The sequence below is a fragment of the Bactrocera dorsalis genome, chromosome 1 (assembly GCF_023373825.1).
Source record: "Bactrocera dorsalis isolate Fly_Bdor chromosome 1, ASM2337382v1, whole genome shotgun sequence".
NCBI lineage: Eukaryota > Metazoa > Arthropoda > Insecta > Diptera > Tephritidae > Bactrocera > Bactrocera dorsalis.
The window spans coordinates 53,327,562-53,346,634 of NC_064303.1; the positions used below are offsets into that span (position 1 = coordinate 53,327,562).

Sequence of the window (19,073 nt, forward strand, 5' to 3'; positions counted from 1 at the left end):
TATCTCTGATATGGAATACTAATTAGTATGTCCTATTTACACATATGCCGACGGCATTTTCATTTCGGTAGTATTAAATTTAGTGGAGCGAGTATTAAGACGGTTGTGTTATATTATAAAAATAAAGTCCATTTTCAAAATAACATTTTTCCAAAAAAACTAATGTTTAGTTTAAGTCTTAAATTTATCACAAATCAAAATATCATTGCTCATATTAAATTAATTATTTTAATTGGTTTATAAAATTTATGTCACAATTGTTATATCCATACATTTGTAAAACAAAGGATCTTTCTCCTCTTTTTTCAGGTAAATTATTTAAACAGTTTTTCCCAGAAATACATTTGTGAAACAAATGATCTTTCTCTTTTTATTATTTTCCAGATAAACGATTTAAATATTTCAAGAGCTCAAAACATGAGCTACATCAGCTCGAACCTACCTACCCGACGCCTTTTCGGAAATGATTATGTTATGATAACAAATGCCCACATACAGATTTGGCAATGGCAATAGCAATAGATTCCACAATTAGTATGCCATAAATTTTGGCCTGTCGAGATGACGTAAAACATTTGCAAAATTGAACAATTACAAGACGCTTACTCGTTCGATTTACCCGTTTTGCAATTTTGTGAAGTCTCCATCAGCAATATTGATAGCGACTCAGATTTAGAGCATTCGAAAATTGCCGACCCAGACGCCCTGTTATGGTTAGGTTTCAGCGGTAATAGAAAAGCTTCTGTGTTTATATACCGATTTAGATGCAAAACGAAAATTTTTTAAGAAGTGTTTAGTAATACTAACTATATAGCCCAATATTTCCAGTATAAAAAGTAATGTCGAATATAAATAGTAGGTGAGTGACGCATGAGATTTGTAATATTTATTAATACTGAAGGTGCTGCATATATGATCATATTAAGATCCGATGGCAGTAGCAAATTATGTTGCTACGCTCATCCTGAAGCACCATTAATTGAGGACTACAGAGCTGGAGACATGATTTGCTCAGAATGTGGACTTGTAGTAGGTGATCGTGTTATTGATGTAGGCTCGGAGTGGCGTACGTTTAGTAATGAAAAAAGTGGTATTGATCCAAGCCGTGTCGGAGGAGCTGAAAATCCATTGCTTGGTGGGGGAGATCTGTCAACAATAATTGGACCGGGAACAGGGTCTGCATCCTATGACGCATTTGGTGCACCAAAATATCAAAATAGACGCACAATGAGTAGCTCCGATAGATCATTAATTTCAGCCTTCAAGGAAATATCTACAATGGCAGATCGGATAAATCTTCCAAAAACAATAGTTGATCGCGCTAATAATCTCTTTAAGCAGGTACGTGAAGTGTCAATTTTCTTTGTAGTAGATGTGAATTGGTTTTCGGGATATTTACAAAGGGCAATAGTACGTTTCTTTTGGCGCCGCGATTTGACGGTACGGGCGGATACAGAAATTAGTCAGGATTAAAGAATGTATACACATATACACTACTAAAACTTCGGGTAAATAGTATTTGGCGTCGGCTTTAGTATACCATCCCACGATTTCAGGGTTAAAAGTGGTATGGTTGGATAGAGCTGCTGCCGCCGCAAACTTATAGTTTTCGAGATATTTGCATTTAAAGTTGAAAATTTTGCAAATTTATCTTGCAGTTTCTCGGTTTCTAGTAATTATTTATTTCATATTATGCACTTTTTATTCACTTTTTATGCACTTATACTTTATTATATTGTTTCTACATATTCATTTTTTTAGTAATTATTTAGTTATTTGCTTAAAATAAGCATTTTATATTTTACACATTTTTCATTCCATGCACAATAACAAAAGTATTCCGTGTTGACTGATAATAAGTGTTGCCAAAATTACACATTTATCAAACGAATAAAAATGAATAAAAAATAAGATTATACCCCAAATACCTAAATCATTGCCCCTTTTCTTCATACATCATGATTTTTGATCGGACAGGCCGCCAACGCAAAAAGGACTTTTACTCAAAAAAACCTGACATAATCCGGTGTTGGATCGGCCAGGGTTATTTTTTTCGAAGCGCGGCCGAAGGCCGCCAATGCAGAAAGAAGTGGGACGCGAATGGACTAATGTTTACCCTGTTTTACCTTTGTTGTATTGCAAATAATCACTATGATCCTTTTATTAAATTATTAGATTAAACATACTTATAAGCCATAAAACTTTTTTTATTACAATGGAAAATTTACTTCAGATGGTATTTGTTTTCTGCGTTTGAGTTTTTATATCCATTCTTATTCATTTGATAAATGTGTAATTATGGCAACACTTATTATCTGTAAACACAGAATACTTTTGTTATTGTGCATGGAATGAAAATTGTGTAAAATATAAAATGCTTATTTTAAGCAAATAACTAAATAATTACTAAAAAATAAATATGTAGAAACAATGTAATAAAGTATAAGTGCATAAAAAGTGCATAATATGAAATAAATAATTACTAGAAATCGAGAAATTGCAAGGTAAAATTTGGAAAATTTTCAACTTTAAATGCAAATATCTCGAAAACTATAAGTTTGCGGCGGCAACAATTATATATTTTCTTAATCTGGAGCAGCAGCTCTATACAACCATACTACTTTTGACCCTGAAATCGTGGGATGGTATACTATGCACTTTTTATAAACTTACACTTCATTACATTGTTTCTACATACTTATTTTTCAGTAATTATTTAGATATTTGCTTAAAAGAAGCATTTTATATTTTACACAAATTTTATTAGATGCAGAATAACAAAAGTGTTCCGTGTTGACGGATAATAAGTGTTGCCATAATTACACATTTATGAAACGAATAAAAATTAATAAAAAATAGGTTTATACCCCAATTCATTATCATTTTCTTGCTATATCATGAGTAAAAAGCAAAAAAGAGATTTACTCGAGAAAAACTTGACACACCCCGGTGTTGAATCGGCCAGAGTTATTTTTTTTTTTTGAAGCGCGGTCGAAGGCCGCCAATGCAAAGAGGAGGTTTACTCAAAAAAAGCCTGACACCTTTATTTTTTTCCTGCATTTGAGTTTTTTTTTTTATTTATTTTTATTGTTTTCAATAATAACACTTATTATTTGACAACACGGAACACTTATGTTATTGTGCATGTAGTGAAATTTGTGTAAAAAATAAAATGCTTATTTTAAGCAAATATTTAAGTAATAAATATAAAATAAATATGTACAAATATTGCAGTGAAGTGTAAGTGTATAAAGCTTTAAATGCAAATATCTCGAAAACTATAAGTTAGCGGCGGCAATAATTCTATATTTTATTAATCTGGAGCATCAGCCCTATCCAACCATACCACTTTTAACCCTGAAATCGTGGGATGGTATACTAAAGTTTCCCCCCTTACTTTGTACATATTTCACAGAAGGGCCAAAAAAATAAAGAAAACAAATAACACCCCAATGACAGGAAATAAAAATACATTAGTTTTTCGCATAAAATTACTTTCTTAATTGCGGACCAACACCTGGACGTTCTTTCGCTTTGAATGCTTATCTACACTGGGGTCTTCGTAGGCGCTTCAAAAAAATAACCCTGGTCGGATCAACACCTAGGCGTGATCAGTTTTTTCGTGTTGAATTCCTTTCTTCACTAGCGGCCTTCGTCCGGGCTTCAAAAAAATAACCGTAGTCGGACCAACACCTGGGGGTGATCAGTTCTGTCGTGTTGAACTCCTTTTTGTGTTGGCGGCCCTGGTCGGACCAACACCGGGATTTATCAAGATAATAAAAATTCTGAAAGATTTTACGTTACTCATTACATGATAATGAATTTTGTTATGACGTCGTAATCACTCTGTTGTCTTATTTTTCTTCCATTACAAAATATGGTAACACTATATTTTTGGCTGTTTGTAACCATTTTCTTATTGTATGAATAATAAATGGATTTAAACTAAAGTTTATTATGGAATTAAAGTTATTTTTACACTATTTACGAATTAGTGAAGTGTTAGTGGATATAAAAGTTAAAAATATAAGTGTAAAGTTCATTATAAATCGGAAAACACACGTTTTAAATAGTTGAATTTTTTAACTTTAAATGGACATATCTGAAAACCCATAAGTCAGCGGCAACTATATATATGTATATATATTTTATTTATCTGGAGGACCTTCTCTATCCGCACATACCCATTTTAACCCCAGGACGCTATTCTAAATCCCAGCCCAATATATTTATTGCACTGTCTGCATTGAAATATATCGAAAATTTACACTTATTGTGTATTTTGAAAGAAAATAAATGTTCTTTTAAAAACTATTTTGTACATTCACACTTTCCAGAGATTTATATGTTTACATTTATGACAAATAGCAGTGTTGCCATACTTTGTGTCCGTTTCATCTATAGAGATACATACATATAAAGCGACAATAGTTCAAAATGATTTCTGGTTTCATACATATAGATTATACCTATATTATTATATTAATACTTATTAAATATCGGGGTCATATCACCAATGGAAACTAATATTTTTGGCTTTCTAATTATTTTGGAAATTTTTTTTAGAAGTCTGAATTCGATACATTTATTCCAAGAAAAATATCCTTTAGATTTTAGCAAAAACTTAGAGATAAAAAGAATGGTAAATGTGTAAAACACACCACGCTCTGACTGTCAAACCCGTTGTGTAAATCAACGGAGTAAAAGGAGTAAAATCCCATTCTTCTGTTTTTAAAGTTTCAATTGCGCAAATGGCTAAGCAAGGCCATACAAGTACAATTCAAAAAATACTCATTTTTTAAATTAAAAAATTATGAAATATACATATCACACACCACACCCGGCAAACTCAGCTCGAGGATTGAGTGCGATAATTATCAAAAGCAATATTGAACACTGCAAGGAAGATCCGTTTAAGACGGAAGAAATTCGAGATACAACAAATTCAGTTAAATTTCACAATCATCCATTTTATCTTTGTATAGTCCACCTAGGCATAATATAAAAACAGATACGTATATCAATTTATTTAAAAAATAATGCATCATACACTGTTGCTCAACTGAATAGGTTCATGATCTAAGAGGTAGGAATTTATCTATAATTCCTAAACCAGTTTTCCGATTTACATAATTTTTAATTCATATTAATATAAAATGCTGAAAAAGGTTTTTCAAAAACATATTATACAGTGGCGGACAAAAGTCTACATACACCCCCTATTTCCATTGATATGAGAATACAAAAAGTTTTTAGAAAAATGTATTTATACAGTTTTATTCTAATATTTATTATAATAACAATTAACTAAAAAAATTCATTAATTAATATAAAACAACAAATTTATGGAAGAAAAACTCAAAAATTGCTTTGGCAAAAGTCTACATACAGTTCAAATCTCATACTTTGTACATGGTTATACATATTAACAGGAAGGTAACGTTAGCCTTTTTCTTTTATTACAATATGTTTATTGTTTGATACTTATTGAATTTAGTTGTGGTTTAAATACTTCAATAGCTATAATGGCTCCGCGAAATGAAATATCAATTGATGTAAGAAATTTGGTGATAAAAGAAAGAAAAGAAAAAAAATCATATGGTGAAATTTCAAAAATTTTAAATTTGAGTCGAGCAACAGTACAGGCAATTCTAAAAAACTTTAAAAATAATGGTTCCAACGAAAATAAACCGCGCAGTGGACGCCAAAAAAAACAATCTCGTAGAGACGTCAGCCTGATTGAAAATCCAAAAGTAAATGCTCCAAATTTAGCCGAACGCATAGCTAGTACGTCACAAATGAGTATCCAACCAAGAACAATAAAAAAAAACTCTAAACGATAACGGATTCCACAGTAGAACACCACGGAAGAAACCTTTTATTTCTGAAAAAACCGGAAACTTCGTTTAAAGTTCGCCAAAAAACACAAAGAAAAGGAAATGGATTTTTGAAAAAAATGTTTCATTTGCAGATGATTCTAAGTTCACCCTTTTTGGTAGTGATTAAAGGGCTAAATTTTGGAGGAAAACTAACGCCACGCTTGAACCGAAGAACGTAGTATCAATTGTTAAGCTCGGTGGCGGCAGCGTAATGGTTCGGGGAGCTGTTGCGGCCTCTGGAGTTAGAAAGTTGGACTTTATTGAAGATGAAATGGACGGTTAGAAGTATAAGTCTCTGTTGGAACATAATTTGAAACCTTTGGTGGATAATTTAGGGCTCGATTCCGGTTGGATATTTCAACAAGATAACGATCATTTTGTAAAGTTTTTCGCAATGAACTAAGATATTTTTGTACTGTATGTAGACTTTTGTCAACACAATATTTGAGTTTTTATTCCATAAATTTGTAGTTTTATATTAATTAATGGATTTTTTAAGTTTGTTGTTATTAGAAAGAAGATTAGAATAAAACTGTATCAACACATTTTTCTAAAATGTTTTTGTACTCTCACATCGAAGAAAACAGGGGGTGTATGTAGACTTTTGTCCGCCACTGTATATTCCTTATTTATTTTTTCTTTTGAAAGGTTAACAAAATCAATGATTTTTTTTTCGTTCATCTGAATAGGTTCATCCTAAAAAAATTAAAATTATATAAGTAAGTTAAGATAATTTTCATATTTTTGGCACTTAGCTTATACTTAAGTACATTTAAAGTAATTTTTAATAATTTTAATAATGAGTTTAATCCACCGTTTTTGGATATAATTTTGCAGTATTTGCAGCGAAATTGTTGTCCAGGCCGTTTTAATCGTCGCAACTAAAGTTGTTTTGCAATCAAATTGCCTGCCTCCTTCATATACTTGCACGATAGCAACCCTCATACGTTTTCCATTATATTAAGGTCAGGTGAATATGGGGGTCATTCGAGCAAGTCGACATTTGGAGCCTTAATCCGCTCTTTTACCACCCGAGCTGTATTAATAGAAGCGTTATCGTGCTGGTAAGTCCATTTGATAATGTGAAAAGTATTGAAAAATCCGCGTTAATTTTTTAAGTAACAAATTGAAGGTCGCAAGTGCCAAAGACTAATACTGACCCCCACCATTACGCCTCCCTCACAGCTATGGCGACGGCTCAGGAATTGCTCTTCCTTTCGATGATCGCGATAATAATTGTTGTATCCATCAGGTCTGTCTAAATTAATATTTTTTTTTTCGTCGGAAAAACCCACCTGCCATTCGCTCGTCCAGCTCAATTGCTTGCGCGCAAAGAGCAGTCGTGAAGCTTTATGTGCATCATTTAACGGTGTTTTTTTTATAAGTTTCATTCGTTTTAGATGATCAGCCGACGAAATCACACGTTTAACTGTCGACACACTGGCTGTAACACCGCAAATTTCTTTAATTTTGGGTGCTGAGCGATGCGAATTGGACGCAGCTTGCACAATATGCCTCCTGACTGCCGCAGAGATGGCGTGTTTGAGTCCGCCTTTCATGTTTTTGTCATATTCTGTTTTGTTCCTCAAAATGTTACAACATTTTGGCTTTTTCCAATTTTTTGAGCGATTTTTCGATGGCTCAGACCACTTTCACGATAGGCTTCGATTTGGCCTCTTTCATACTCGGATAATTGTTCTCCGCGTCCCATTTTCCATTTAGTTCAAAGAAAATATATGAAATTAAAAATTTGTATCAAAAATGTGTCGCCACACCGCCAAGTTTAATCAAAGTAACGGTCCTTAGCAAACGGTTTTTTACTAGCGCACACTGATTGGCATAAAAATAAAGTTGAAACGTTTCTAAAAAAACAACCGTACCATCAATATCTGATGAAAAAATCATGAAAATGCAAGCGAATTTATGTGAACCTATTCAGTTGATCGGCAGTGTAGATGGGTTAACGCAAAAAACACTCATTGGAGATCTCGTTTAACTATAACCAAAGGTCGAGAACTTCTCAACGCTAAATAAGCAGTTGGATGCAATTTGAAGATTCCACAAAACTAATTCGAAACGCTGCACTATGGGCCAGCGCACCATTATTTTTGGCATAATATCAGAGAAAAGTCCTAGATCGCTAAAACTTTGCTCAAATGCTTTTCATATACATATGTACATATTTCATGGACTTTTGTAAAAATGAGGGTAGTCGGAGTACTGCCACTCCTACCCCTCGTAGATATAAAATATTAAAAATTCTGTAATATGCAAACGTTTCAATAGTTTATAAAAATGAATTTATTTTATGCAAAAATGGAGAGTATAAAGTAAAAAAAGGTTATGTTTTTTAATGTTTACGTTTATTAGTGAGTGCATTTCGGGCAAACACAACCGGATTTTCCGACAGCTACAAATTTGTCTAAGGAAGAACATTAATAACAGGCATGTGAGATAATTTTTTAAATGCATTACAATATAACCATACATTATTCCAAATCCTGTTCAATATCAACTTCTAACTCAAAAGAATATTCAGAGAGCATCTCTATATCGTCGTTCGAACTACAATTTTCATCAACATCTTCATGACGGGACGTAGAAGCCACGTCGAAATTGTCTGGAACAGCAGGCAACTCTAAAAGTTCAGTAACTTCATGTGGGATTCTTCGGATTAATTTATTTTTAGTACGATTGTTTAAGCAGATACTTGATAACAAAGGGTCAAAAGAATCCATAGCTCTATTAACACATTGACAATATTGTTACTTCGTGAATTTTTTCTCGTATGAGCAATACGATCTTTTTTTTCAAAACTTATTTCTTGCTTCTGATGCATTTTCGCCTTGGCACCCAACTGGTACTAAAGACGCCTCCATTATTTGTGCGGAATGAACTAAAATCTTGTGGACTGTTGCCGACATTGGGTACCAATCGTACTTATTGAAATATAAATCGGCAGTATCTATACAGAAATCATTGAACTTTTTAAAATTAATGCGAAATCGCACGAAATCGACACCAGTATTATATGAAAATGTCTCAATAGATCAATGTCAACATTAGTAATTGATGCAAATAGTTCTAAGTTAGCGAACACTCTTCTAGCCGTATTCCCGTCGTTTGTTGAGCCACATCAATTTGACTTAGGTTTGTCAATATGCAATCCCTTTTTCTCCCAAAATTTTTTCTGAGTTTCCTGTTTTCTTTGCTTAATGGTATTTTTGTCTTCCGGATTCCTTACTTGCCACTTTTTTATACCGGTTCTATACGAAAGATGTAATACAAATTCCAGAAATCGTATCCAAGCATGTAATAGACTGACGCCGTACTTTAAAGTGCTTGGTTTTGGTTCAAAAACAGGTGATTTTAGATCTCTTATAGACATAAATTGTTTCGGACTTGCACCACAAATAGGACAAGATTGAGTAGAATTTGTTCCGGTTAATATGTTCAAAACCTTGCCATCTATCAATGTCATATTTAAATCATATCTAATGATAATTTCCGTACCATCCTCCAAATCCCACTTTAACGGCGGTAAACTAGGTATTTGCAGACCTAATTTATTTTTTTCAGCTAAAATATGTTCTTTAGTTTCTTTAACGTACTCAATTTTAATTGGTCTGCAAAACCGTATGGATTGAGGGGTGCGGTTAAGCCAAATGATCTGATTCGAAAATGATATTAATTTAAGAGGTATAATTGAGGTTACAAAGAGGGACTGATTAAAGGACTCAGGTGTGTTTTCGTTAAACATCTGTTTGAACATACTCTGTCCTGTTGAACCATCGAAACCGTAGCTAAATATCAATGTAGCTTCATTTATATCTGAGAGTTGTTCAATAACTTCTTTTTGTAGCCATACATTAAAAATATCTTTATTTTTGAGGTTAATCGATTCTGAAAATATACATTATTTCCATCATTCGTAAATATTCGCAAAAATTTTAATTACCACATGAAAGTAAACATTATCACCTTTAACCCAATATATTGTTTATACAAAAGGGACCAAAATGAAGTAACGCTCACATCCACAGAACACAAACACGATTGATAAATTTACACAACAAAACCACATACTTACACGTAATTAAAACTCGCTCACAACAATGATTAAACAAATGCTAGCTATTCCATTTTATATAAAATACCTTGATAACTATTTTCCATTTTTAGAAAGAAAAAAAATGTTCACCCTTCACTATTAGAAACACTTGCGTTTTGAGTTATTATTCTTCATACGAATCACGAAAAACCATATGATTGAAATGTCATATTTGAACATACGGTAAATGAATAGGATTGCCATCTGTCCATATATATATTTTTTTTAAGATAAGTATAGTGGTATTAATTATATGTATTAATTTCCTTTTTTGAACGATGCAAAAAAATGGTTTTTTGCCAAAAAAAAGCGGTCCGCTGGCCCATAGTGCGCTGCGTGGAAGAGTACACCAAATACCCGCGTGAATCTAAGTGGTACCAAATACCCAAAACATATTTTAGAAAGTATCCAAAAAAGCGCAAGCTTTGACGGAGATTGCAGCAAATTAAACAAACAAACAAATTAAACAGCTTAAACATTTTTTCTTCAAAACTTATCTGGCTAAACTTACAGCTGATAAATCTACTGACTATTCACTAGATATGAGCGATATTGTGATTTTTCGATATCTGTGATTTAAGTGATTGCTATTTTTAAATCACTGTGATTTTATATTGCTATTGCGATCGCAACTATGTCGACGTTCAAACGTCGTTGCTGTTGTTGTAGCGGCAGATTCTGCCAATTTGACACTGTTTGGCCGAATAAAAGTCCGGGTCTGTTCCACTTACGTAGACCCGACTGTCATGGGAACGACGGAAACATTTTGTCGTTATTGGCGGCAAATTCTCTTTTGGCTCCTGTAACTCGAGTCAAGTTTTTCCGCCTTTCTTTTCACTACATTTTCGCAAATGTTGGAGTGGTTCGGCTACCTGACACTTAGAACGTATTGCATAGTTCATTTGTATGTTGGTATGATGGTTTCACACATTTCTTAGAAGGAATTACCATTAGTGTGGTTGATAATTTGTTTGTTTAGAATACCCGCTTTTAATATTTTCAAGACCAAATAATTAACGCGAGTTTCCTAATCTTTGGAAAAATATTAAAAACCCGTAATTTTTTTATTCCATCATTTTTTTTTCTGAAATTAATTAGTTACAATTCTTGTTTTCATCACAAAAAGCTTTCAAATTTGGTTTTAACAATAAATAAAATTAAAAATTTTATTAAAACAAATTAAAATATTCCATTTTGATTATATTTCATCTACCACTTCAAACATTACACTTCACTTCTTTTCCTTGATACATTTCCTGCCATTATTAAAAATTATAAGAACGTTACACTCAAAACTTCAAACCGCTATGACGAAAAATAGCATATACGATATATATAATACCCTGAAGAAAGTTGTTACTTTTCTGCTATTTGCTATTGTGATCGTAATTCACAGGTTCGAACTGCGATCACAGTTTCGAGCTGCGATCGCAATCGCAGTTCATAGAAGCGAACTGCTATTTATAAAAAGTGATCGCAGTTGCGATTTGCGATTTTTCAATCACAGTGAAAAAATCACCGGTAGTGAAATAGCGCTCATCACTACTATTCACTCTGGAAAGCTGCAAGAAATATGAATAAAAAAATAAAACATGTCGCACCTTTAAAATTAAACGAAACTACATGGGCCAAAACGACCGAACAGACTGAACGTTCTGGATACTGTAGCAGGTTAAACTCCTATTTATCCAGAATCGACCCCGACATACCTAATGTACATATGTCCTGCATGCAACGAGTCTCCGCATGACACTGGCCACCTCTTTGCATTAGTGATGAGCGATATTTCACTACCGGTGATTTTTTCACTGTGATTGAAAAATCGCAAATCGCAACTGCGATCACATTTTATAAATAGCAGTTCGCTTCTGTGAACTGCGATTGCGATCGCAGTTCGAAACTGTGATCGCAGTTTGAACCTGTGAACAGCGATCGCCGTTCGAAAATGTGATCGCAGTTCGAAACTGTTTAACACTTGTTATAGATAAAAATGCAAAAACACACACATAACAAACCACAGAAGTAAATTTTGTTATGAACAATAATGTAATTTTTAAACAAGTTATTTACATATTTTATGTTTTATATGATTTTTATTTTGCATTAGAATACCTAACGAATCAAAATAACATATTTTGTATAAAAAAATTCTTAGTATATTGTAGAACACCCCCTCCTCCTAATAACCTCGGCTATTTGTTTAGGCATGGATTCAAAAAAGCGTTGCAGATAATTTTAATTAATTTATTCATTCCGCACAGCTTCAACAATGTTTACTATTTCCTTTAGACTTTTTGGAGGCTTTTCTCTTATCATTTTTCCCAAATAATGAGAGCAGTTCTCAATTGGATTGAGATCTGAACTGTTTCCTGGCCATGTGAGAGACCCTATTCCATACAAATCTTTTTGTTTTGAAACCTTTAAGTGTTTGTAATAAATTGGTGAAAAATCTATTTCAATATTTTTGTGCTTTGGTTACCGCTTTGGCTCTATGACAAGGGGGGGCTGAAATATCCTGAAAATAAACTTTTTGGGCGTGTTCGGACAGCTGTTCAATAGTTGGCAAAACTCCTTCTCTCAAAATTCCAATTTATATTTTGGCATTCACAGATCTTTTTAGAATAATTGGCGGCCCAACACCAAACTTGGTTACAACTCCCCACACCATTAAATAAGGCAAATGCTTTACGGTGGGCCAAACACAGTTTTCCAAAAAACGGCCCCCTTTCCTACGACGCACTGTGGCATTTCCGTCGGGTTCCAACAAATTAAATTTCGATTCATCGGAAAAAATAACATTTCCCCAATCTGATGTAGTCCAAGTTTTGTGTAATTTTGCCCACTCTAGTCGGTATTTCTTCATTCGTATAATGAGAAGTGGCTTTTTGGCTGGACGTCGCGCTCGGAATCCAAGATTATTCAGCACATTTTGTATAGAACTTGTAGTTATTTTTACCCCAGTGGTTTCGTAAAACGTTGCATTGATTGTTCCAGCATGTTGAAAGCGATCATTAATGCACATCCGTTTAATTTGTCGTTTTTGACGAGGTTTTACTGTTTTCAGACGTCCACTGCCCTTTTTTCGAGCTATTCAATTAAAATACGTATAATTTTTAATTATATATAATACGCACGTTCCACTCTCTTATGCCTATTTCACGAGCTTTTTGACCTTTGGATAATTTATTTTATATAAAGCTACGATTTCTGCTTTCTTTTTTATTGACACCACTACGTTCAACTTAACTTGTTTTCACAACTGATCCAAAAGAAAAAGCTGCAAATTCTGTAATAAACACGTGCGGACGCTAACGGTTTTAAAAATAAAGGTAAAATAATGTAGTCACATGACAAAACAGTTAAATAAGACAAATAGTGAATTTTGAGCAAACAGTGACAGTTCAAAATAGGAATATTAGAAAATTTTCGACTGCGTGGGTTTTTTTTTCGCTGAGTGTATATAAAAATGAATCCCTTTTTGCCTTGGTCACGGCATCACGCGTGAACGGCTGGACCGATTTCACTAAATCTTTTTTTGTTGTATTTATTATTAGGAGAAGGTTCTTATGTAAGGAAAAAATATGAAAGTTACGTCTATAATATAAAAATGAATCGCAAAATGTGTTGCTAAGCGCATAACTCAACAACGCCTGAACCAATTTGGCCCGTTCTCTTTTTTAATGTTCGTTGAAGTTCAGAGATGCTTTTTACGGCGAGAAAAATTCGAATAATTGCCAGAAAACCAGCTTAGAACCAGGGTAAGGACATAGGTTAGTTTTTATCTCTTTACGTTAAAATTTAATACAACTCATAAATACAAAAATTATATTTTGTTCAAAATTCATGTTTGTAGGAAACATTTGAATATTTCAAAATAATAAAAACAATCAAAACAACCTCACATCTACATATATATATAACAGAAAGTGGTTGTTAGTTACACCATTTATAATTCAAGAACGTCTGAGCCGATTTAGCTAAAAAAATAATAATTTCAAAATTCATGTTTGTAGGAATCATTTGACTATACAGATTTAAACAGATTCTTTCTCAAAAGTAATACAATTGCTAAGTATTTCGAATAGTAAAAGTGTAACCAAATATGCAGTGGAATAGATTGTAACTGGCTCGGTAATCAGTCATTGAGTATGTATTATACCACGTGTATCCCAAAAGACTGATGTCATAACCTTTGTAGCCGACCTTTTCATCTTTCCACTCCTGAGAACCAGTTTATCATGTGCATTCCAATCGAATGACTCGCGATTGGACTTCAGTGGGAAATGATAAAGCTATGTTTCTATTGTCACATACCTACGCAAAAATTCGGTTTTATTACGACGCAAGTGCACTTAAACACTTCTCATAATCAGTTATCCGTTGTTTTTGTTGGATTATGAACTTTCGAGGCACCCACTTTGCACAGAGCTTTTGCCTCTTTAAGCTTAGCAAATATCTTTTCATCGGTGGATTTCCCAGAGCCCAAATTCAACAGTATTTTCCGCCAAAAAAGCAATGCTTTATTGACACATGAAATGCTTTATGATCAATTTTTTTGTAAACTACCACAAGTTGCTTCACAAAAATGCTATATCTCATTAACTAATAGTTATAATCCAACTAATAGAAATCATATAGATGTTAGTAGTTATCTATGTATCAGCCACAGTGAAGCGTGGACGGGTCCTCTATTTATTATATAACATTACTTATTTGTTTATTAAATTTAAATAAGCAAAAATCCATATGATGGATAGAGGAATTTTCGCGAAAATATAGCCTACACGTGCGAGAGCTGTAGCACATGAAAATTTTAATTAGTTCTGCTCTACTACCGCTCCCGTTACGCCAGCGTTTGCTATCTGCTACAGCTCCCGACAAAGCAATAGCAAAATGAAATGCTACAGGAGTAGCGTAACTTTTCAAACGCTGCTTAAGACATTAATTAATATTAAATTTAATGTCGAAAAGATTTGTATATGAAGGCCTAAGAACGTGCTGTTTCGACAAGGTCGGATCAAAGAGAGAGGGGTGTCAGATGTGTAGGGTTAGTGGGGCATGCAAAGAGATGGCCAGAGGCACGCGGAGACTCATTGCACGTAGGACATATATTGGATATGTCGGGGGTCTATTCTAGATAAGTAAGAGTTTAATCTGCTACAGAACGAAGTTGCGCAGAGGTCACTCTCGTTTCTCGCGGTAACTCGAGCTCTTCGTCTGCAATGGGTGGTGGTTTAAATCCGACTACGCCATTCACTGGAAGCGAGTCGATGAAGGTGTTGATGGCTCCACTATGAATGGCAGTCAGTGCTTGTCTGAAGTTTGATGCGTCCGAAGTCTGGTCAGCGTATTGTCTAATGCCGTCGACGTTATTGAGGAATGTCCTCTTGATGCTCCTAGGAGGCTTCTTAACTGGGAGGTAATCAAGGGAAGAGCTATTGATGTTCCTAGGAGCGCTTCATTATGTAGATGTTCAATGGGAGACATCAAGGGGCATCCTATCGTAGTCCAGAGTGCAGTACTCTGACAGGTCTGAATTTTCCTCGTCTGCGTTCCACTTCATCCAGGTGACTTTATTGGTGTGGTAAGTTACCAACAACGTTTCTTTGTATTTTCTCCATGTGCTGGCGGCTAGCGACTTGATGATTTTGTTGCGCCTTGGCGATAATCGCGGTCGTGTGAGGAGTGAAGGCGCACAGACTGTCAAAAGTGACATATAAAATTTTAGGATTATTAACAGTCGGAATCTTGAGGCCATCGGCGGCAATTATTAAAGTCAAGTCTGTACTCCTTCCTCCAGTTTATAAATATAGTGTTAAGTTCTGTTCAGAGAAGAGATAGCCGTTTACCTTTGAATACATGCCATCGATACCATTGCCGACGTCACAATCGTGCAATCATCAGCGTACGAGGTTAAGGAAAATCCGTCTGGTGGCTGTGGCAGTTTCGAAATGTAGTTAAACAGTAGCGGGGAGAGGACACCACCCTGCGGAACCCCTTGTTTAATTCTTCTCAGTTTTGATTTTTTCCTCGAAATAATATTCTCTTGTAGATTATGGTCCATCTCTTCAGACCTGAAGGGAGCATAGTTTTTTCAACGTCCTGCAGTAGCGTTGGCTGACTGACACTGTCAAAGACTTTTCATAAGTCCAAAGCTACGAAGATCGTTCTCTCACAGGGTGGTACCTGGTTAAGACCACGAACTATGTAGGCGTTTATGACTTTAATTGCTGTGGTGCTACTGTGTACTTTTCGTAGCCTTACTAGTGCTTTCTTAGGCTCAGGTGGTGTGTGAACGTCTGGTGTAGCAAGGCCTCAAGTGTCTTCACTACTGGGGAGAGGAGATTTATCGGGCAATAGGACTCCCCTAAGTTGGCGGATTTCCCAGGTTTCAGTAGTGGCACCACTCTTCCGACTTTCCACACATCGGGCATTTGAAGAGTGGCCAGCGACAGGTTGTTGTGGTAGCGTACTCCCTTCGAGAAAAGAAGCTATAGCATAAGTACAGGGTGGGCCCAAATAACAGTCGCGCTTTATTTTTTGTAGAAAAAATTTTTTTTTTGATATTTTGAGAAATTAAACAATTTTATTTATTATTAGGGCTGCTTAAATTCAAATCGTTCACCTTTGATTTTTTTTACCAGCCTCAAACGTTTCTGAAAACTATTGCAGGCGGCATGCACCACTTCATCTGGAATTTCGTCCCAAATACGCTTGATCCAATCTTATGTTTTTCAAATTTTTTAATTTGTCAAGCATGTATCCCCATATACTGAAATCCAATGGATTCAGATCCGGAGAAGATGGAGCCCATTCATCAATCGAAATAGAACATCGCAAATTATCCTTGCACCAGCGCTGAACACTTCTTGCTTTATGAGCCGGAGCAGAGTCTTGCTGGAAGCAATATGGTTCGTTGCCGAAGAGCTCAGATGCATGAGGGTAAAAATGATTGACAAGCACTTCATCCAAATAATATTGTGCATTGATTTTGACACCTTTCTCAATAAAAAGGAGCGGGAGCTTGCCTTTTTTGGATATGGCCCCCCATACCATGACAGACGTTTTGTTTTGATATCTCTGAACGGCTAATTTATCTGTTGGGATATCCTGCATGAGGAGGATGGTCATGTGTAGAAGTTCACGCAAGTGAGGAAAGTTCTCTGATCGCCATTCACTTGGGAGTGGCCAGAAACGATTCTTTTGCATATGACTCAAGCAGCTCACGACTTCCGCTCTTTGACCAAGTATCCTCTGGGAAGCCTAAGAACATTCGCTTGAAGGCGAGCTAACGTGAGAAGGTGAAACATCCCCTGCATAGGGTTGTGCGCTGGGTTTGGGACCCGCCACGTAAAAAAAACACCCCCAATGAAAAGGAACAACAAGCCTCGGATGAGTGACCCCCCTTTTGATGACGACCATGGCAAACGAAATAAGGACTACGAATTGATGGCATGCACCTGGAATGTCCGGTCCCTTAATTGGGAAGGTGCCGCTGCCCAGCTGGTTGATGTCCTCGTGAAAATAAAGGCTGACATCACCACCGTCCAAGAAATGCGATGGACGGGACAAGGACAGAGACAAGTAGGTCCTTGTGACATTTACTACAGTGGCCATATAAAGGAGCGCAAGTTTGGTGTTGGATTCGTGGTGGGAGAGAGACTCCGTCGCCGAGTACTATCATTCACTGCGGTGAATGAACGTCTAGCCACAATCCGCATCAAAGCGAGGTTCTTCAACATATCGCTGATTTGCGCCCACGCCCCGACGGAAGAGAAGGACGATGTGACCAAAGATGCCTTTTATGAGTGCTTGGAGCGCACTTATGAGAGATGTCCCCGCCACGATGTCAAAATCGTGCTTGGCGACTTTAACGCCAGGGTGGGCAAAGAAGGTATCTTTGGCACTACGGTCGGTAAATTCAGCCTCCACGACGAAACATCCCCAAATGGGTTGAGGCTGATCGACTTCGCCGGGGCCCGAAATATGGTTATCTGTAGTACTAGATTCCAGCATAAGAAGATACATCAAGCTACCTGGCTGTCTCCGGATCGAAAAACCACCAGCCAGATCGATCATGTTGTGATAGACGGAAGACACGTCTCCAGTGTTTTAGATGTGCGTGCGCTCCGAGGTCCTAACATCGACTCGGACCACTATATTGTTGCAGCCAAAATTCGCACCCGCCTCTGTGCAGCAAAAAACGCACGCCAACAAACACAAGGAAGGTTCGACGTCGAGAAGCTGCAATCACAACAGACAGCCGAACGTTTTTCTACTCGGCTTGCACTCCTGCTCTCTGAGAGCACTCATCAACAATTCGGTATAAGGGAACTGTGGGACGGCATTTCAAACTCCTTACGTACAGCTGCAACTGAAACCATTGGTTTTCGGAAAGTGCAAAAGAACAGCTGGTACGACGAGGAGTGCCGTGTCGCAGCGGAGAGAAAACAGGCTGCCTACCTCGCAACGTTACGATCGACCACAACACGCGCGGGATGGGATAGATACCGAGAGTTGAAGAGGGAAGCGAGACGCATTTGCAGACAGAAGAAGAAAGAGGCCGAAATGCGTGAGTACGAACAGCTCGATAAGCTGGCCGACAGGGGTAATGCTCGAAAATTCTACGAAAAGATGCGGCGGCTTACAGAAGGTTTCAAGACCGGAGCATACTCCTGTAGAACTCCCAAAGGTGATCTAGCCACCGATGCCCAGAGCATACTTAGATTATGGAGGGAACACTTCTCCAGCCTGCTGAATGGCAGTGAAAGCACAACACCGGGAGAAGGCGAACCCGATTCCCCAATCGATGACGATTGAGCAGACGTTCCATTACCCGACCATGAAGAAGTTCGAATAGCAATCACCCGCCTGAAGAACAACAAAGCGGCAGGGGCCGATGGATTCCGGCCGAGCTATTCAAACACGGCGGCAAAGAACTGATAAGGAGCATGCATCAGCTTCTTTGTAAAATATGGTCGGACGAAAGCATGCCCAACGACTGGAATTTAAGTGTGCTATGCCCAATCCATAAAAAAGGAGACCCCACAATCTGCGCCAACTACCGTGGGATTAGCCTCCTC

The 19,073-nt window shown here is 36.3% G+C and overlaps 1 protein-coding gene across 8 annotated transcripts in view; it reads left to right on the plus strand.

Annotated features, from left to right (window-relative positions):
* The first annotated feature begins 663 nt into the window (after positions 1-663).
* Positions 664-19,073, plus strand: part of LOC115066231 (transcription initiation factor IIB) — a 159,829-nt gene continuing 141,419 nt past the window's right edge. For 3 of the 8 annotated variants that reach the window (XR_007421179.1, XM_049446052.1, XM_049446047.1), the window contains exons 1-2: positions 672-859; positions 927-1,341. Coding sequence is in view for 5 of the 8 variants with exons in the window: in XM_049446052.1 (XP_049302009.1) it covers positions 840-859; positions 927-1,341 (435 nt within the window). In the remaining 3 variants the exon portion in view is untranslated. Of the gene's footprint in view, positions 860-901; positions 1,342-19,073 lie in introns of those variants that run through there. The other 5 variants (XR_007421180.1, XM_049446050.1, XM_049446048.1 and 2 more) reach the window with 4 other exon arrangements.